Source organism: Lynx rufus, unplaced genomic scaffold (genome assembly GCF_022079265.1).
Source record: "Lynx rufus isolate CCGP_SWC_20201006 ecotype Redwood Valley unplaced genomic scaffold, mLynRuf1.p SCAF_4, whole genome shotgun sequence".
In the NCBI taxonomy this organism is placed as follows: Eukaryota; Metazoa; Chordata; class Mammalia; order Carnivora; family Felidae; genus Lynx; species Lynx rufus.
This window is the reverse complement of record NW_025814856.1, coordinates 163,901,344-163,918,862: the sequence shown is the minus strand read 5'-3', so window position 1 is coordinate 163,918,862 and position 17,519 is coordinate 163,901,344. Positions and strand designations below refer to the sequence as shown.

General features: G+C 44.7%; 1 protein-coding gene across 1 annotated transcript; it reads right to left on the bottom strand.

Moving 5' to 3' along the window:
* Nucleotides 1-1,513: 1,513 nt before the first annotated feature.
* On the bottom strand, nucleotides 1,514-9,363 carry GIMAP5 (GTPase, IMAP family member 5). Its single transcript, XM_047097195.1, has 3 exons — nucleotides 9,238-9,363; nucleotides 4,681-4,729; nucleotides 1,514-2,788 (listed from the first exon to the last, which is right to left on the bottom strand). The coding sequence occupies exons 2-3, from the start codon at nucleotides 4,721-4,723 to the stop codon at nucleotides 1,902-1,904; spliced, it is 930 nt and encodes a 309-aa protein (XP_046953151.1). The 5' UTR covers nucleotides 4,724-4,729; nucleotides 9,238-9,363; the 3' UTR covers nucleotides 1,514-1,901.
* Between the last annotated feature and the right edge of the window lie 8,156 nt (nucleotides 9,364-17,519).

Sequence of the window (17,519 nt, the reverse complement as noted above, 5' to 3'; positions counted from 1 at the left end):
GCCTCCAGTGACTTCCTTTCTGTAGGAGACAGCCATGGAGCCCCGGAGGTGATGCCCAGGACCCCCCTCAGCCCTGTCTCTCCCTGCCCCAATCCTCCCGCATGTTGATTCACCTCTTCGTCCTTGACAGTGGCCTCCCCCAACCCAAAGTGACTGCCCAGAGAGGCCAGCATGTTCTTAGACAGCACACAGCAGCCTATCTAGGGAGCCTGTGTACTCTCCTTTTGGTGGACACCTTATTTCTCCAGTAAATTTCCCTTATACCCACTTCCATGTGCCCTTCACCCTTCCACGACACAATCACGTGCGTGAAGCCAGAGCCATGTACCGTTTATGTTCTATTCCTGGTGCCCACGTAGAACCCAGCACTCAGTACTCACGTAGTAAACGCGTGTGGAGCTGGACCAGATTAACTCAAGGAAGGGGAGACCGAGTAAGGCTGGCCAAATTGGGACTACTGCCTTCAGGAGGTGGTCCTTGGCCTGAAAACTCAAAGTTCCTTAGTGTGTCCAGGGCTTGAGGAGCTTAAACTTAACACTCGTGGAACATGTCTGGAGTCAGTTATGTGATACAGTTGTAAGGTTCAATATGGCACCTTTATTACCAATACAGGCTTGGAGAATGATGCTTGGGTGTCACATCGAGTTCCTGAGACTCACCCCACATCCAGTCGCAGGCTGCCTGGGGTGACTGCAGGTCCCTCACAGGTACAAAGGAGCACAGAAGGAGGGGCAGCTATCAACAAGATGGCAGGGGAGGGGCCACCAGACACGCCCTCATCTGATTTCCTGTTTCTGCTGAATTCATGACCTCTGCTCAGATTCCACCCCAGTGTCTGCCCTCTTCTCTTTACTACCATTGAACAGTCGGACACGACCCTTTTCCCAAAGTCCCACGGAGAACACACATGATTGAACTGGCCTTTCCTGGGTTTGAGGTTAAGATGTTGCACCGACCAGCAACAGGAAATATACCATAAGATAGACCCACTCTGGCCTGCTGTGTGTTTCATATGTCCTGTGAGGGAAGAGAAGCCTTCACATTTTAAAATGGTTGAAGAAATCAAAGGAAGAATTATGTTTCATGGCCACATAAGAAAGTTACATGACATTCAGATGTCCCTGTTCATTAAGTTTTATAGGAATGTAGCCTCGCATTGCCTGTGGCGGCCAGGGCAGAGCTGAGCAGACTATAGACCATTTTTAAGCGTAAAATATTCACTATCTGGCCCTGCCAACCCCTGCTTTAAGACATTACAGTTCCTTCATTTCCCCGCCACTGGAATTTCTCAGCGACTGCTTTTCCTAAGGCTCAGCCCCACCCCGCTGTGGTGGCCCCTTTTCTCTCCTTCATCATGCCAGACCCCTCTTGTGCATTCCGTCCGGACCTCTTCTTGCCTTGGAAAGTCCCCCCAAGTCCCCTCAACAACCTCATCATCCTCTCTCGAAGGTGTGGGGATGGGGATGGGCGTCTTTTATGACCAACTCCAATGAAATCAGAGCATGTTTCTGAATAAAATAAAGAATTCTGCCACCAGCTTTTAATGTAACACGTGTCTCCCCTCGACAGCATCGTTGCACAAAATAGGGCCCAGAGGTAGGACATCCGCACAGCTTCACGGTCCACCACCTTCCTTCCTGCAGACATCCTGTGACAGTTAGTTTCTCATCCCTTTTGTTCTTACTGCTACACTTTTTAACAAAAACAAAAAATTTGTTTTCCTTTGGATTTTATTTACCTAAAAGCACTTGAAAAAAAAAAAAAAGAAAAGCTGGCATGTCTAATGCAAGGAAGAGAAACTGAAGTGAAATTATGTAAAAAAGCATATAAAGAATCTGACACAGACAGAGACGGGGACTCAAAAAATAATATAGCTGACTGCAGAAATCATCTGAAAACGCTCAGTGTGCATGAGTAATACACAAGTTAATTAAAACGGCAAGAAAAATCAGAAAGCATATAACAAGGAAGGCAGATATCCCAGGGTTAGAAAACACCCAGGTTTTGACTCTGAGGAGCACCCTGGAGGCCCAGCTACTGCCTCTCTCTTTCAGGGCTCGCTGTTGCTTTTCCACATACTCCTGCACCTTGGTCAGGAAGCGCCTGTGCTCTTCCCCGTGGGCACTGCCCCTGTCTTGCAGCAGCATCTGGGCTTCAAAGAAGAGGCTGTTGGTGTGGAAGGCGCCCTGGTTCTCCCTCTCCAGCCTCTCGACCACGGCCATCAGCTGGGCCCGCTGCTCCCCCTGCTCCTCCCCGGTGGCCTTGTTGTTGAAGGCACAGTACCTCTTGCTGCACTCCTGGACCACTCTCCTCAGGCTATGGTTGTCCGTGTTTGCGACGTAATTGTCCAAGGACTCGCCCATCAAGTCCTCCTTGTGGGTGAAGAGGACCACCATGTGTTTCATGGCTTCTTCCCCGAAGATCTCCATCACCCTCCTCACCGCCACCGTGTCCTGGGCGGTGAAGCGCCCCAGCTGGGTCACCAGCAGCAGCACGTGGGGCCCCGGGGCAGAGAGCAGGTAGCAATCCCCGATGTCCTTGTACGTGTCCTGGGTCTGAGCCCCTGCCTCGAAGATGGGGGGTGTGTCAACCACCAGGATGTTCCTTCCATCCCAGGTCCCTGTCTCTGCCTGGCACTTTCTGGTCACAGGCTGGCTCCTCAGCTTGGACTCGAACACTGGCTGGCAGAGGATGCTGTTCCCTGTGGCACTCTTCCCGCTGCCTGTCTTGCCCACCAGGATGATCCTCAGTGAGGACGATGTTGCAAACCAGTTATCTTCCCCTCTGCCTATGAAAAAACCAATTTGTGTGTGTCTTACTAAGTTAGTGATTAAGATTTCCAGGGCAGGGACCTTCATGGAATCGCATGAAAACTCGTGGATCTCCCTGTCGCCAAAACAGTCACATCTAAATACATATGAAAGTTCGTATCCTTTAGGATGTTCTTGGATCACAGAAAGCCTATGTTAGAAATTAGAAGCTTGGACCCACAGCCAAGGGAGGGACCGCCCCACTGAGAAGAATGCTCTAAGCGCTTCATCTACAGCAGGGAAAATACAGCTTTTTTTTTTTTTTTTTTTTTTTTAAAGGAATGTGATCCCAGGGCTTTTCCATAGATAGTGCTTTGGTCAATTTCGTGCTAGATAAATGTGAGATTAGAAGGAGGCAGAGGATGAGAAGCCACGAATGAGAAAACATCATCACCTCTTTTCCGCCCACAAATCCCCAGGCTCAATGCACACATATGAACCTCAGGCGTAAAGTGCATCTCAGCTGTCAGAGTTTCAGTGACCTCCCGCCAAGGACTAGCTGAATGTCCCTGGATGGCTGCTCTGTGGGTGGGCAGTTGGAGGCTTGAAACTGAGATGATAGAAGGTCATTAACGTCAAGGACAAAGTCTGGGAGATGCCCCTGGATGGGAGGCTGAAGAGAAGTGGAAGAAAGGACATTAGAAGCACATGTGTTGGAGATATCTGGCTGAGTGAACTGCACAGGGAGGTGTTGGAGGTGGGGTGACACGAGCCAAGAGCTAAAATCTTCAAGGGTTGGAGGGGGGTGAGAACCTGAGGACTTTTAGAGTCTTCATGAGTTCAAATGAATTAAGGCCATTTCAGGCTCCTAAAATCTGTTATTTTATTCCTTCTACTCGGTGTTGGTTCCTCCTCTCCTTAAGCATTTGGAGCATGCAGGGTTACTAAATCTCTACGGGAACTCTTCCTCTTTCCAGTTGGGAGCAGACAAGGAAAGAGAAATCATTTTCACAGCCTGGTTCCAAATCCTCCAAACCCTGACGTGAAGTTTCACCTCCACATCTCCCACCGATCATGTGCAGGCGAGAGTGTGCTGGGCATGATGATGACAGGGAAGGGGAAGAACAGGTGACAGTTGTCTCTTTCTTCTTCAGCTTATTTTTTTTTGTGTGTTTACTTATTTTGTGAGAGGAAGAAAGCACGAGCAAGGGAGGGGCAGAGAGAGAGAGAGGGAGAGAGAGAGAATCCCAAGCAGCCTCCGCACTGTCAGTACAGAGCCTGTGGCAGGGTTGGATCTCACAAACCATGAGATCATGACCTGAGCCGAAATCAAGAGTTGAATGCTTACCTGACTGAGCCACCCAGGTGCTTCTTTATGTGTATTGTCTTTGGTGATATGTTTCTTCATATCACCCATTTTTTATTTATTATTTATTTTATTTTTGATGTCTTAGTATTAAGTTTGAAGATTTCTTTTTTTTTAAATATCTATTTATTTTTGAGACAGAGAGAGACAGAGCATGAACAGGGGAGGGTCAGAGAGAGAGGGAGACACAGAATCCAAAGCAGGCTCCAAGCTCCGAGCCATCAGCACAGAGCCCGACACAGGGCTCGAACTCACGGACCGCGAGATCATGACCTGGGCTGAAGTCGGACGCTCAACCGACTGAGCCACCCAGGCGCCCCATGAAGATTTCTTTTTTGCGTATACCATAATTAGGTATGGATTTTTCCAATATTTTTTCCCAGTCTGTAGCTTATATTTTTTCATTCTCTGGACAGTGTGTCACACCAAAGAGTGCCACCCAGGCACCTCCTCAGTTTAAAGTAACTGGGTTTCTGTCCCCGTGTTTGAGGTGAGAGTCGGTGGAGACAGAACAGTGATGCTCCCGGGTGCCTGGAGCTCCTGCAAACGCCGAGGCTTTCTTACCTTCAGTCATAGTTCCATATCTGCTTCTCTGAAGCCCTTCCATTCTCTTCTGGAATAAAAAACAGGAAAGGAATAAAAGCAAGTGTCCATATGGGAGTTGCTAAGGCCTGAGAACACTTTCAATTCAGACAACTAAGAATAATTATCCTAGGATGAGCCATTTCCATTGCTAATTTTCTAGCTCATATTATACTTCCAAACATCTATGAATAACTATGCAAGCCAGGCAAAGTTAAGTTAGGTTATGTTAACGCAATGCACTGTTGCTTTTTTTTTTTTCAACTTATAGGAAATTAGGAAAGATTTTAAAAACGGAATCAGTTGGTTTTTATTTCTCCAACTTGAAAAGGAATGAAATGAAGAAAGCATTCTTCTATGGAACCAGGAGTGGGGCATTATTATTAGTTGGAATCAAAGTAGGCAAACTTGCTAGAATACAGAGAAAAAAAAAAACAAAACCCTGCCTTTCTGTAAATAACACTGGTTTGTTTGAAGTACTGAGAGTTTTTGCTCCCAGAAACTGTGTCAGATACTCCATTGGCAAAGAGGAAAGCACAATGTTCCTTCCAGTGGGAGAGCGGGATGGGAACAAGGTTAACTTCAGGCACTGACAGCAGAGGAAGTAGTTGTAGAGGGCCGAGCCACAGCACCTTCCTTACCACCCCATCCCCCACCTTGCCCCACGCCAGAGAGTTTGGTGGAGAGAAGGTGGTGCCATGACTGAAGGGACAGAATCAACATTCAGGACAAATTCAGGATAAACTCATTGCCTGCTCAGATCTTAATCCAACTTCTTTCCTGGTGGGCTCTGAGGTCCTGGTCCCCAGATAATCACCTTTTCTGTATCTCAGCGGATTTAATCAGAAATCGGCACCAGGACTGGCATAAATGTTTCATTCAAATGAGGCAGATTATTGGGTCATTCTTCTTGGTATTAGGAAAGGTAAGTAAGCATTAGATAAGGTAGGCATGAGACATGCAATATAATTAAGATGAACTCTGAGGTTCTTTGTCTTTATCCAGGTTTAAAGATTACGCGGTTTTGAAACACGTTTTTTAAGTGGAGAAATGCATGAAGTAGCTACCATTTGCAATGAACAAATGTAAATATTTGGGCATTTTTACTGGAGCTATTCTGTTTGAAAAGCCAAACATTACACATGTAGTTTCATTAACATTGTTTGGCTCCCCAGTCTTATTGCCCCTCCCTCTGTCCTCTGAAAGACAATATTCTGAGGATTTTATGGATCATTCTCGTTTGCCTATTTATACTTCTGCATACACATGTCTCTATAGATAATGTATAGTACTGGTTTTGTATTTTAAGCTTTTTATGTAGATGACCTTGTTTATGGAACATTTTATCAATTATCAACAAACTTTGAGCTGTTTCAAGCTATGTGCTTGTACTATCAACAATGCTGCAAAAGAATCCCCATGTATGTCCTCTTGTGCATACGCGCAGCAATTTACCTGGGATAAACAGCTGCCATCTGACTAGGTATTGCTAATTATGCCCTCAGGATGGTTGTGCTAACTCACATTGGCACCAGCCACATATGAGAATTCCCAAACCTTCACTGGCATTTGGTGATATTAGACTTAATGTTTTGTCGCTCTTCTGGGCATAAAAAAGGATATCTTAATTGGTTTAAACTTGAATTTTACTAATTGCCATAGAATCAAAAGTGTTTTTCATAGCTTATTGGCTACTCAGGTGGCTTCTGTCATATAGAAATAACTTCTGCATGCTTTTCTACTCATGCAGTGGATGTGTTTTTTTTTGTTTTTGTTTTTGTTTTGTTTTGTTTTGTTTGGCCCTCCTTAGGGGAAACCATCCTCTTCCACATTATCAGAATATATTAAGACAATTTCCTTCTTTTCCCTTCTTCCTTTCCTTCTCTTTCCTTTTCCTCCCCTCCCTTCTTTAAGCCCAGAGAAGACCATTTGCCTCACCATCTTTCACATGCTGTCCTTTGCTTTTGGTGAATTATATTCCAGCTTTTGCTAAAACTCCTCAAGTTCTCTGACATCTTTTGTATTTTTAGACGACATTTTCTGAGGTTTGGGAACCTCATAAAACATGCTGGAATCAATCTACTGATTCCGTAAAGGCGATGATGATAGGGATGAGGATGTTGATGATGGGTTTCATCATTGTGAACATCCTCTGTGCAGTCATCTATAACCTTCAGAATTCTTTCATGTCCACAATTCTAACTGTTCTTCTAAGTTCCCTGTGATGTGAGGGGTGCCTGGGTGGCTGTCGGTTACATGTCCAACTGTTGATATCAGCTCAGGTTGTGATCTCATGGTGGTGGGATCGAGCCCGTCAGGCTCCATGCTGAGCATGGAGTCTGCTTGGGATTCTCTCTCTGTCTCTCTCTCTCTGTCCCTCCCTCCCTCCCTCTCTCTCTCTTTCTCTCTCAAAATAAAGAAAAACAAAAAAAAAATAAAGAAATAAATTCCCTGTGATGTGATCAAGATAGTCTTGAAATTTCTATTAAAATATTAGGAAATTGAGCATCAGATGACTTGCCCAAGGTCACCCAACTGCCATGGAGCTAAGCTATATAAAAAAGGCCCCTTTTGCCTGCATATCCTCCTTGATTCCACAGGGGGTAAAAGAGATTATTCCAAAGAAGTCCACCATCATCTTGGAACACCGCATACAATGTTAGCATCCCACAGTCAGAACATCAACTGGTGTTGACAGGCTGGATGTCTGCCTTAGAATCAACATGGAGAATTGTATTGCAAAATCCTTAAAATTTTTCTTTTACATTTATTTATTTTTGAGAGACAGCATGAGACAGTGTGTGAGTTGGGGAGGGGCAGAGAGAGGAGACACAGAATCCAAAGCAGGACCCAGACTCTGAGCTGTCAGCACAGAGTCCGACTCGGGGCTTGAACCCACGGACCACAAGATCATGACCTGAGCTGAAGTTGGCTGCTCAACTGACTGAGCCACCCAGGCGCCCCTATTGCAAAATCTTGAGTGCATGTTCTAAAAAAAAACATATATATATATGTTCAAAAAAATTTGCAGGAGGCAGGAGTTGCTCTGAATTGAAGTAGTTTGGTTTAAAATAATCTGGTGTTTTTGCTTGACTTGATTAAGTGTGACCCAAATGGTGCAGTGTGGCTGTCTCAAAAGGCCAATCAACTCAGGTTACATTAGTGGAAATGCAGTATAGTGGTTCTTCTGAACTATCTTCTGAGTGGGTCAGGCTGCCGGGGGGAGACATACCTCCCCCTGAGGGATGGATTTTTAGGCAGATATTAACAAATAAGGAAGTGTCCAGAGGCAAGTCTGAAAGGATATTGACAGAAATGTTAAAATGAGTCACAGACAAAATATTAACAGGGTGGAATAAAGCCTCGGAAAAGGCTGGGGAAGGATTGTATACCTGAAAGAATGTGGTATGTGTCAACCTCAGCACAGGCAAAAGTGAGTGATTTGGGAACGAAGGCAGATTTCTTCTCCAAAAGGAAAATTCTGCTAACCTTCTCCAAAATGGGGCGAGGTATCATAAGAGAGTGGCAGGCAGCATGTAAGCAGAAATGACAGAATCAGACAGGGATTGTAGGAGGATCTAGCCTAGGTAGGAATTGAAAGCAAACATAATGTGCATTCTGATTTTAAAATTGTAGGAGCCTGATTTTATCATGATGCTACTTCATTTTATCAAACCATGAGAAAGCAGACTCTCTAATGCTGTTCTGGGAAAGATAAAAAATATTTCTTGCCTAATTCACAAATATCTCCTTCACTCATCTGCCCAGTCCCTGTATTTCCTGGTTTGGCTCACTTGTTCTGTACTTCAGTCACTGTGAGGTTGTGACACAACTCCCACCAAGGGTTAGCAGACAAAAGGATTGTTCCCATATGCCCTGAGCATAGTATGTTTGCCCTAGAATAGAGTCCTACCTGTATCGTGTCATACAAAAGATGGGGGGGGGTATTTGGGGGAGAATGGAATGGCTTCTGATCAAAGTCATGGGACAATGTCCCCTGAGGGGTCTTTTTGGAACACCTGGCCCATGGGACTGGTGTGTGTGGGGGTGAGGGAATAATAATCCCACATTTGCCCTTTGCAACCCTAGGAATGCGTCCTCTTCTCCCAGACCTTTCTGGGCCTTGGCACAAGTCAGGGATCGAGGGTGGTGGGGAGGTTAAGAGATTGAAACTGAGACGTGTGTCCCTACCTGGCTAGGGTACCTGGGGCGTTTGAGTTTTCTCATCTGTCAAAGGGGAGGACAATAGTCCTGCTTTAAGAAACTCTGCGAGGCTCACGAGGATCACAGGGGCCAGGAAGTGGACAACTGGCCTGTGGCGCCATGAAATGTGCTGGGTTGTGAGCGCAGGCTGAGTGGTTCCAAGCCTGTTTCCAGCCACCCCGAATCCCCTGAGCCCGTAACTCCCACCATCACCATCCCGGTTCACTGAGGGGCGAACCCACAAGTCCTGCACCCTGGGTGAGATCACACTAGAACTGGGTGGGACTAAACCTTGGGCCCTCAGACCCCCTAAAGACTTTGGGACCGTCCCCTTACCAGGAGCGGCGCTGCGGGCTGCGTGCTCGACGTGGCTCTCGCGGTGGCGGGGACGCGGCGGCAGGAGGCTCTCGGAGGCCCGTGGCTCTCGGGCGGCTTTCGGGGCGGCTCTCGGGGCGGCGGGGACGCGGGTGGCTCCCGGGGATGGGGGGTGGGGTGAGGGCGGGGACGTGGGCGGCTCTCAGGGCGATGAGGGCGCAACAGGAAGCGGGGCGGGTGCATTTAGGGAGGAACCGCGGGGGAGGCCGCGGGCTCCAGGGCTCGGCCTTGGCTCCAGAAGGCAAAGGGGATCAGGGAGCCTGGCCCCCGCCCGGCCCAGACGGGGACGGTCCCTTGGGGTCCGCAGCACCTGGAGAGCCGCGAGTGAGTGGGTGGCTGTGTGGCTCCCATAAGGGGACAATTCCTGTTTGAGCCTGCTGGGGTCGCCATGCCTCCTCCCATTGCCTTCCCCCCCCCAATATTATTTTATTTTATTTTATTTTATTTTATTTTATTTTATTTTATTATTTCATTTCATTTCATTTCACTTCACTTCATTTTATTTTATTTTATTTTATTTTATTTTATTTTATTTTATAATATGAAATTTATTGTCAAATTGGTTTCCATACAACACCCAGTGCTCACCCCAACAGGTGCCCTCCTCAATGCCCATCACCCACCCTCCCCTCCCTCCCACCCCCCATCAACCCTCAGTTTGTTCTGTTTTTAAGAGTCTCTTATGGTTTGGCTCCCTCCCTCTCTTTTTTTTTTCCTTCCCCTCCCCCATGGGTTCCTGTTAAGTTTCTCAGGATCCACATAAAAGTGAAAACATATGGTATCTGTCTTTCTCTGTATGGCTTATTTCACTTAGCATCACACTCTCCAGTTCCATCCGCGTTGCTACAAAAGGCCATATTTCATTCTTTCTCATTGCCAAGTAGTGTTCCATTGTGTATATAAGCCACAATTTCTTTATCCATTCATCAGCTGATGGACATTTAGGCTCTTTCCATAATTTGGCTACTGTTGAAAGTGCTGCTATAAACATTGGGGTACAAGTGCCCCTATGTATGGGCACTTCTGTATCCCTTGGGTAAATTCCTAGCAGTGCTATTGCTGGGTCATAGGGTAGTTCTATTTTTAATTTTTTGATGAACCTCCACAGTTTTCCGGAGCAGCTGCACCAGTTTGCATTCCCACCAACAGTGCAAGAGGGTTCCTGTTTCTCCACATCCTCTCCAGCATCTACAGTCTCCTGATTTGTTCATTTTAGCCACTCTGACCAGCGTGAGGTCGTATCTCAGTGTGGTTTTGATCTGTATTTCCCTGATGAGGAGCAACGTTGAGGTTGAGCATGTTTTCATGTGTCTGTTGACCATCAGGATGTCTTGGGACCTCATGAAGGTAAAAAGCGTCTGCACTGCAAAGGAAACAATCAACAAAACTAAAAGGCAACCGACAGACTGGGAAAATATATTTGCAAATGACATGTCAGACAAAGGGCTAGTATCCAAAATCTATAAAGAACTCACCAAACTCCACACCTGAAAAACAAATAATCCAGTGAAGAAATGGGCAGAAAACATGAATAGACACTTCTCTAAAGAAGACATCCTCCCATTTCCTTTTTAGGACTTGTTAGAATAAACGGAATTTGGAGGTAGAGGCTCTGAAGACTGTGGAGGACCCCCAGGTTAAGAAACATCTCCAGTGACCCAGGAAGGGCCCAGTGGGGCACTCCCCTCAGCACTGATGGTACCCAGACTCCTGTTTCTAGAATGCTTCTGCTTATCAGGGACGGAAAGGCTGTGCTGGTTCACAGAGGGGCTGAAAGAACAACTCTAAGGATGTGATTTCAAGGGCTTTCCAGACCCCGCGTGCTGGCTACCCCTTGCCTGTCCTCTGACAAGCCAGTCTTAAGGGGCTTAATGGGGTTTGGCGCTTATGTGTCCATTGATTCCTGGGGCAGGTTTGGGAGGCCGTGGCTCTTCTATTTGTCAACTGATTGCACATTTCAGGCTAGAGTAATGAATATAAAACAATTACTTTGCATTTGGTTCTCTTGCCTCAGGAAACTATTGGGGCTATATCAAAATAAAAAGCTTCTGTACAGCAAAGAAAACAATCAACAAAACTAAAAGACAGCCTAGTGAATGGAAGAAGATATTTGCAAATGACATATCTGATAAAGGGTTAGTATCCAAAATACATAAAGAACTTATATGGCTCAACAACAAAACCCAAATAACACAGTGAAGAAATGGGCAGAAGACAGGAGCAGACATTTCTCCAAAGAAGACATCCAGATGGCCAACAGACACATGAAAAGATGCTCAACATTACTCATCATCAGGGAAATGGAAATCAAAACCACACTGAGATATTACTTCACACCTGTCCGAATGGCTAAAGTAAAAAACTCAAGAAGCAGGGTGCCTGGGTGGCTCAGTCCACTAAGCATTCGACTTTGGCTCAGGTCATCATCTCACGGTTTGTGAGTTTGAGCCCCACATAGAGCTCTATGCTGACAGCTCAGAGCCTGGAGCCTGCTTCAGATTCTGTGTCTTGCTCTCCCTCTGCCCTTCTCCCGCTGATGCTCTGTGTCTCTCAAAAATAAATAAACATTAAAAAAAACTCAAGAATCAACAAGTGTTGGTGAGGTTGTGGAACAAAAGGGAAACCTTTGTGCGCTACTGGTGGGAAGGCAAACTGGTGCAGCCACTGTGGAAAACAGTATGGAGGTTCCTCAACAAATTGAAACTAGAACTACCCCATGATCTGGTAATTGCACTACTGAGTATTTACCCCCCAAATTACAAAAAACCCGCTAATTCCAAGGGATACTTGCATCCTTATGTTTATTGCAGCATTATTTACAATAACCAAACTATGAAAGCAACCTATGTGTCCATCAATAGATGAATGCATAAAGACGATGTGGTGTATATATACAATGGAATACTACTCAGCCATAAAAAGAACAAAATTTTGCCATTTGCAACATGGATGGCTTTAGGGTGTATAATACTAAGTGAAGTCAGAGAAAGACAAATAACATGATTTCACTCACATGTGGAATTTAAGAAAGAAAACAAATGAACAAAGAAAAAGAGACAAACCAAGAAACAGACTTTTAACTATAGAGAACACACTGGTGGTTTAGTAGAGGGGAAGTGGGGGGAATGGGTGAAATAGGTGATGGGGATTAAGAGTACACTTATCATGATGAGCATTGAGTGATATATGGAATTGTTGAATTGCTGTATATACACCTGAAACTAATACAACACTGTATATTAACTATACTGAAATTAAAATCAACCAATCAAAAACAATTATGTTGCAAAGCAAGATCAGAGCATGATACGTGTTTAAGCAGAGCCCAGTCTTATCCTAGAGAATCTCCAGATTCCTTTCTGCTCATATTTAAAGTTAGGCTTAGCGTCACCTAATAATCATTGCCTGAGATTTTGGGGGGGAATATAGTTTGAAACAATCTCTCGCTAATTCAGAAAACCTCTCCATCAAAATAGAAGAGAAATAAAAGTTTTATCTTGGAACAGGCATTAAACCAGAAGGTGATGTGCGTCACAGGTGATCCTCAAGGAGATTGCAAAGACAAGGAAATCGTAGCCTGCTATGTAGCCAAGCAGATGCAGCCCACTGCATATGTGGTCAGGATAAACTGTAACTATTCCTCAAGTAAGAAGACTTGACTGTATTATGTGTTAGACACAGTTCACCCTAAATTCACCTGGTAATTTGGAGGACCACCTGTTAGCTAATTGCCTTTATCCAAAGGGAAAGTAAACTTCTCCAATCCATCCTTCAGATAATAGGAAGCACAGCACTGGGTGAGGTAAAAAGTGAATGCAAAACCAATTCCTCTGTGGGGGGTGGTAAAGGGGGTTGATTTGCACAAGAGGTGCTAGAAACAGTTCAGTGACAACATAAGAAGTCATGAGAGGCCATAGCTTGTGTATTTCTGACACCCACAGCCTCTGCTGCCATTAGCATTCGGGAGACGTGCATGTATACATTTTTTCATCTGCAAGTTTAACCCAGTAAATAAATAAGTTCTGTGTAGACAGAAGGCAAGAAAGACAGCCATGGGAGGTGAGAGCTAGAAGGATCTCAGAGCTCATCCAGAAGTTTTTCTTCTTTTTTTCCCTTTCATTTTACAGATAAGGAGACTGATGCCCAGAGTAGAGGAATGCCACTCACAAAATCACATGGTTAATTTTACTATACAGTGTAAAGTATGCATCAAGATTATTTTTTATTTCAAATCGATGCCCATTTTCCATCCCCATGTCTTGAAAAGATTATCCTATCTCTTTCTCTCTCAATTTTTGTAAAAATTGCCAAGAATTTATTGGTCATATTTCCATTGGTCTATTTCTGGACTCTATTCTGTCCCACTGATCCATATGTATGGTAACCTTTACTAATACCTTGCAGTTATGATGCATATAGATTTACAGCAAATCCTGCAATCAGAGAGTGTGAATCCTCCAACTTTTTCTTATTCAAAATAGTTTTTGTTCTTTGTTTTTTCATATAAATTTTAGAAGCAGCTCGTGAACAAAAAAATCCCACTCAGATTTTGATCAGGATTGGTCTATAGATGAAATTGGGGAGAATTGACATCTTAATAATACTGAATTTTCTTATCCACAAATGAGATATCTCTCCATTTATTTAGACCTTCTGTGATTTTTCTCACCAACATAGTTTTCAGCGTAAAAATCTTAGATTTATCCCAAAGTAGTTCATGGTTTCTAATGCTATTACAATAGTACTGATTATTTAATTCCAATTTCCAATTGTTCATTGCTAGTACACAGAAATATAATCAGTCTTTGCACATTGATCTTGCATTATCATACCTTGCTAAGCTGATTCATTAGAATCAGAATATTTTTTCCCCTCTAGAATATTTTTTTCCCCTCTTTGGGATTTTCTGCATAGATAATCACATCATCTCTGATGAAAGAGAGCTTTATTACTTCCCTTCCAGTTTTTATGACATTTCTTTTCCTTGTCTTAGTTCACTGGCTGGATGTCCAGTATGATGATGAACTGGAATGATAAGGAGGGACATACTGGCCTTTTCCTCACCTTAATGGGAAAGTATCCAGTCTTATGCCTTCTGTATTCTTACTGACTTTCTGTCTATGTGTTTTACCCAATAGTAAGAAAGGAGGTTAAAGTCTCCAAGTATACTTTTGGATTTGTCTGTCCTTTTGATTTGTGTCGCCTTTGCTTCATGTATTTTGAAGTTTTAGGTGCATGCATTTTTAGGACTGTTATGTCTTCCTGGTAAATTGACATATTTATCCTTCTATAATGTCTGTCTTTATCTTTAATAGTATTCTTTGTTTGTAGCCTACCTTTTTTTTTTTTAATATGAAGTTTATTGACAAATTGGTTTCCATACAACACCCAGTGCTCATCCCAAAAGGTGCCCTCCTCAATACCCATCACCCACCCGCCCCTCCCTCCCACCCCCCATCAACCCTCAGTTTGTTCTCAGTTTTTAACAGTCTCTTATGCTTTGGCTCTCTCCCACTCTAACGTCCTTTTTTTTTTTTTTTTTTTCCTTCCCCTCCCCCATGGGTTCCTGTTAAGTTTCTCAGGATCCACATAAGAGTGAAACCATATGGTATCTGTCTTTCTCTGTATTGTAGCCTACCTTTCTATTGATATAGTGATTCAGCTTTCTTTTCATTAGTGTTTTCATGGTATTTCTTTCCCCATCCTTTTGCTTTTAACCCATCTATATTGTTGTGGTAGAAAGAATTCTAAGATGGGCCCCAAGATGCCCCTGCTACTGGAGCACAAGACCTGGACTATCCCCTCCCCTTGAGCATGGGCAGACCTGTGAATAGGACGGATGTCACTTTACATGGCAGAGGTGAAGGCATTCTGCCATGTGATTAAGGTTCCTAATCTGTTGGTTTTGGGTTAGTCAAAGGGGGATTATAGGGGAGCCCGGGTGGCTCAGTCTGTTAAGCGTCTGACTCTTGGTTTCAACTCAGGTCACGATCACATGGTTTCATGAGTTGGAGCCTCCCATCCGGCTCAGTGTTGACAGTGCAGAGTCTTCTTGGGATTCTCTCACTCTCTGCCCTCCCCGACTCGCACTCTCTGTCTCTCTCAAAATAAACAAACTTTAGAAAAAAGGGGGTGGGGTGGGATTATACCAGGTGGGCCTGACCTAATCAAAAAATATTCAAAAGCAAGAGATTCTCCCACTGGAGAGAATATCCATATTGAATATCCGTATTGAGAACTGCCTATCAAGAGGGGCAGCCAGGGTGACCCTCTGGGAGGAGGAACTCAGTCCTACAACCACAAACAACTCAATGCTGCCGACAACTTGAATGAATTTGGAAAAAGACCCTGAACTCCACAGAGGACACCACTGAGCAGCTGACTCCTTGACTGAAGCTTCAAGCAACTCTGAGCACAGGACCCAGTCAGGCCTTGCCTAGACTCCAGACTCCCAGAGACGGAGCCAATAAGCATATGTTGTTTCAAGTTGCTAAGTTGGAGGTCATTTGTTAGGCACCGATAAAAAAGTAATGCACTTGTTATATTTAGAGTGAGTTTCTTTTATTTAAAAAAAATTTTTTTTAACATTTATTTATTTTTGAGACAGAGAGAGACAGAGCATGAACGGGGGAGGGACAGAGAGAGAGGGAGACACAGAATCGGAAGCAGGCTCCAGGCTCTGAGCCATCAGCCCAGAGCCCGACGCAGGGCTCGAACCCACGGGCCGCGAGATCGTGACCTGAGCTGAAGTCGGACGCTTAACTGACTGAGCCACCCAGGCGCCCCTATAGTGAGTTTCTTTTAAATAGCATGTGGTTGGCCTTGCTTTTTAATCCAATCTTACAGTCCCTGCTTTTTATTCTGGGATGTTTAGACCATTTATCACAGTCTACATGGAAGTACTATTAGACCACTTCACATGCCATTTAAGAAACTTACGTTAGTGTACTTACAATTTCTGTCTCCTGGGTGTTGTCATATGCCTGACTTTCACATACGTTGTAGGTTCCTCAATACACTATTACTATATAGATATCCATAGATATAGATCAAAATCTTTCCACATTTGCACTTTGTAACTGGCATCTAATCATATCCTACCTTATACTTCAACTAGCTCCCAGGAATATACACACAATAATGTGCAGTATTTATTATTGTGAATAATACCTGTGGAGTATGTATGAGTGTGAAATGTATCTGTTTGTGAAATCTTTTTTTTTTTTAATTTCTGAGTATTTACTATTACGAAAAGTTTCCTCTTGGATTTGATGATTCTGTATCACAGTTTTATGGAATTTAACCTACAAAGTGGTTTTATCATATTATTTCATCATACACGAAAGCTATCAAGATGAACATTAATGTGATCATCTCAATAAAGAAACGGAACCCCTTTCGGCCCCACCTCTTGGAGCAGGTGCATAGGGGATGGCTCTGAGACAGACACAAGTCCGGGGCCACGTGCCACACCCTGCTCTCTCCGCTACTCCTTCTAACACGCCCTCGCCATGTCCCAAGTAGGGCTTTTTACCCGTGGGTGTCGAAGCCTTCCTTTGATTCAAGCATACATTTCCGTATGCGGCTTTAAAAGCCATAATACTTATATTTACTTTAAATCCCATTTCTTTTTTTTTTTTTAAACTTTTTTTTTTTTCAACGTTTATTTATTTTTGGGACAGAGAGAGACAGAGCATGAACGGGCGAGGGGCAGAGAGAGAGGGAGACACAGAATCGGAAACAGGCTCCAGGCTCTGAGCCATCAGCCCAGAGCCTGACGCGGGGCTCGAACTCACGGACCGCGAGATTGTGACCTGGCTGAAGTCGGACGCTTAACCGACTGCGCCACCCAGGCGCCCCCTAAATCCCATTTCTATATGCAAACAAGACAGAAACAAACAACAATTGGAGGGCGTGTGTGGACACGTGTGCACGAGACAACATGAAATGAAAGAATGACGGGTTAAAGTCAGCCCCACAGTGTGTGCTCGTGCACACGCGGCCCTGGAGGCAGAGCTGGGGACAGCGGCCGTCCCCCCAACCCCGTCCCCCTCCCTGCTGCCCCGCGGGTCCCCGAGTTGCCCAGTCGCTCAGAGCCCCTGTGTGAGCCCCGGAGGGCTGCTGAGGACGCTAAAGACGGAGATTAATGGCGGACTTCCGCCCAGCGGCACTTCACGGAGCCCAGCTCACTGCAAGGGCCACCGGGGCCCTCAGGCCTCCTGACCACAGCTCACCATAACCCC

What these genes read in the sequence shown, in the direction of transcription:
- GIMAP5 (XM_047097195.1), bottom strand. Translation starts at nt 4,723, where the DNA reads ATGGAAGGGCTTCAGAGAAGCAGATATGGAACTATGACTGAAG. An exon ending in ATATGGAACTATGACTGAAG is followed by an intron (nt 2,789 to 4,680) that starts GTAAGAAAGCCT and finishes GTTTTTTCATAG; the next exon opens with GCAGAGGGGAAGATAACTGG.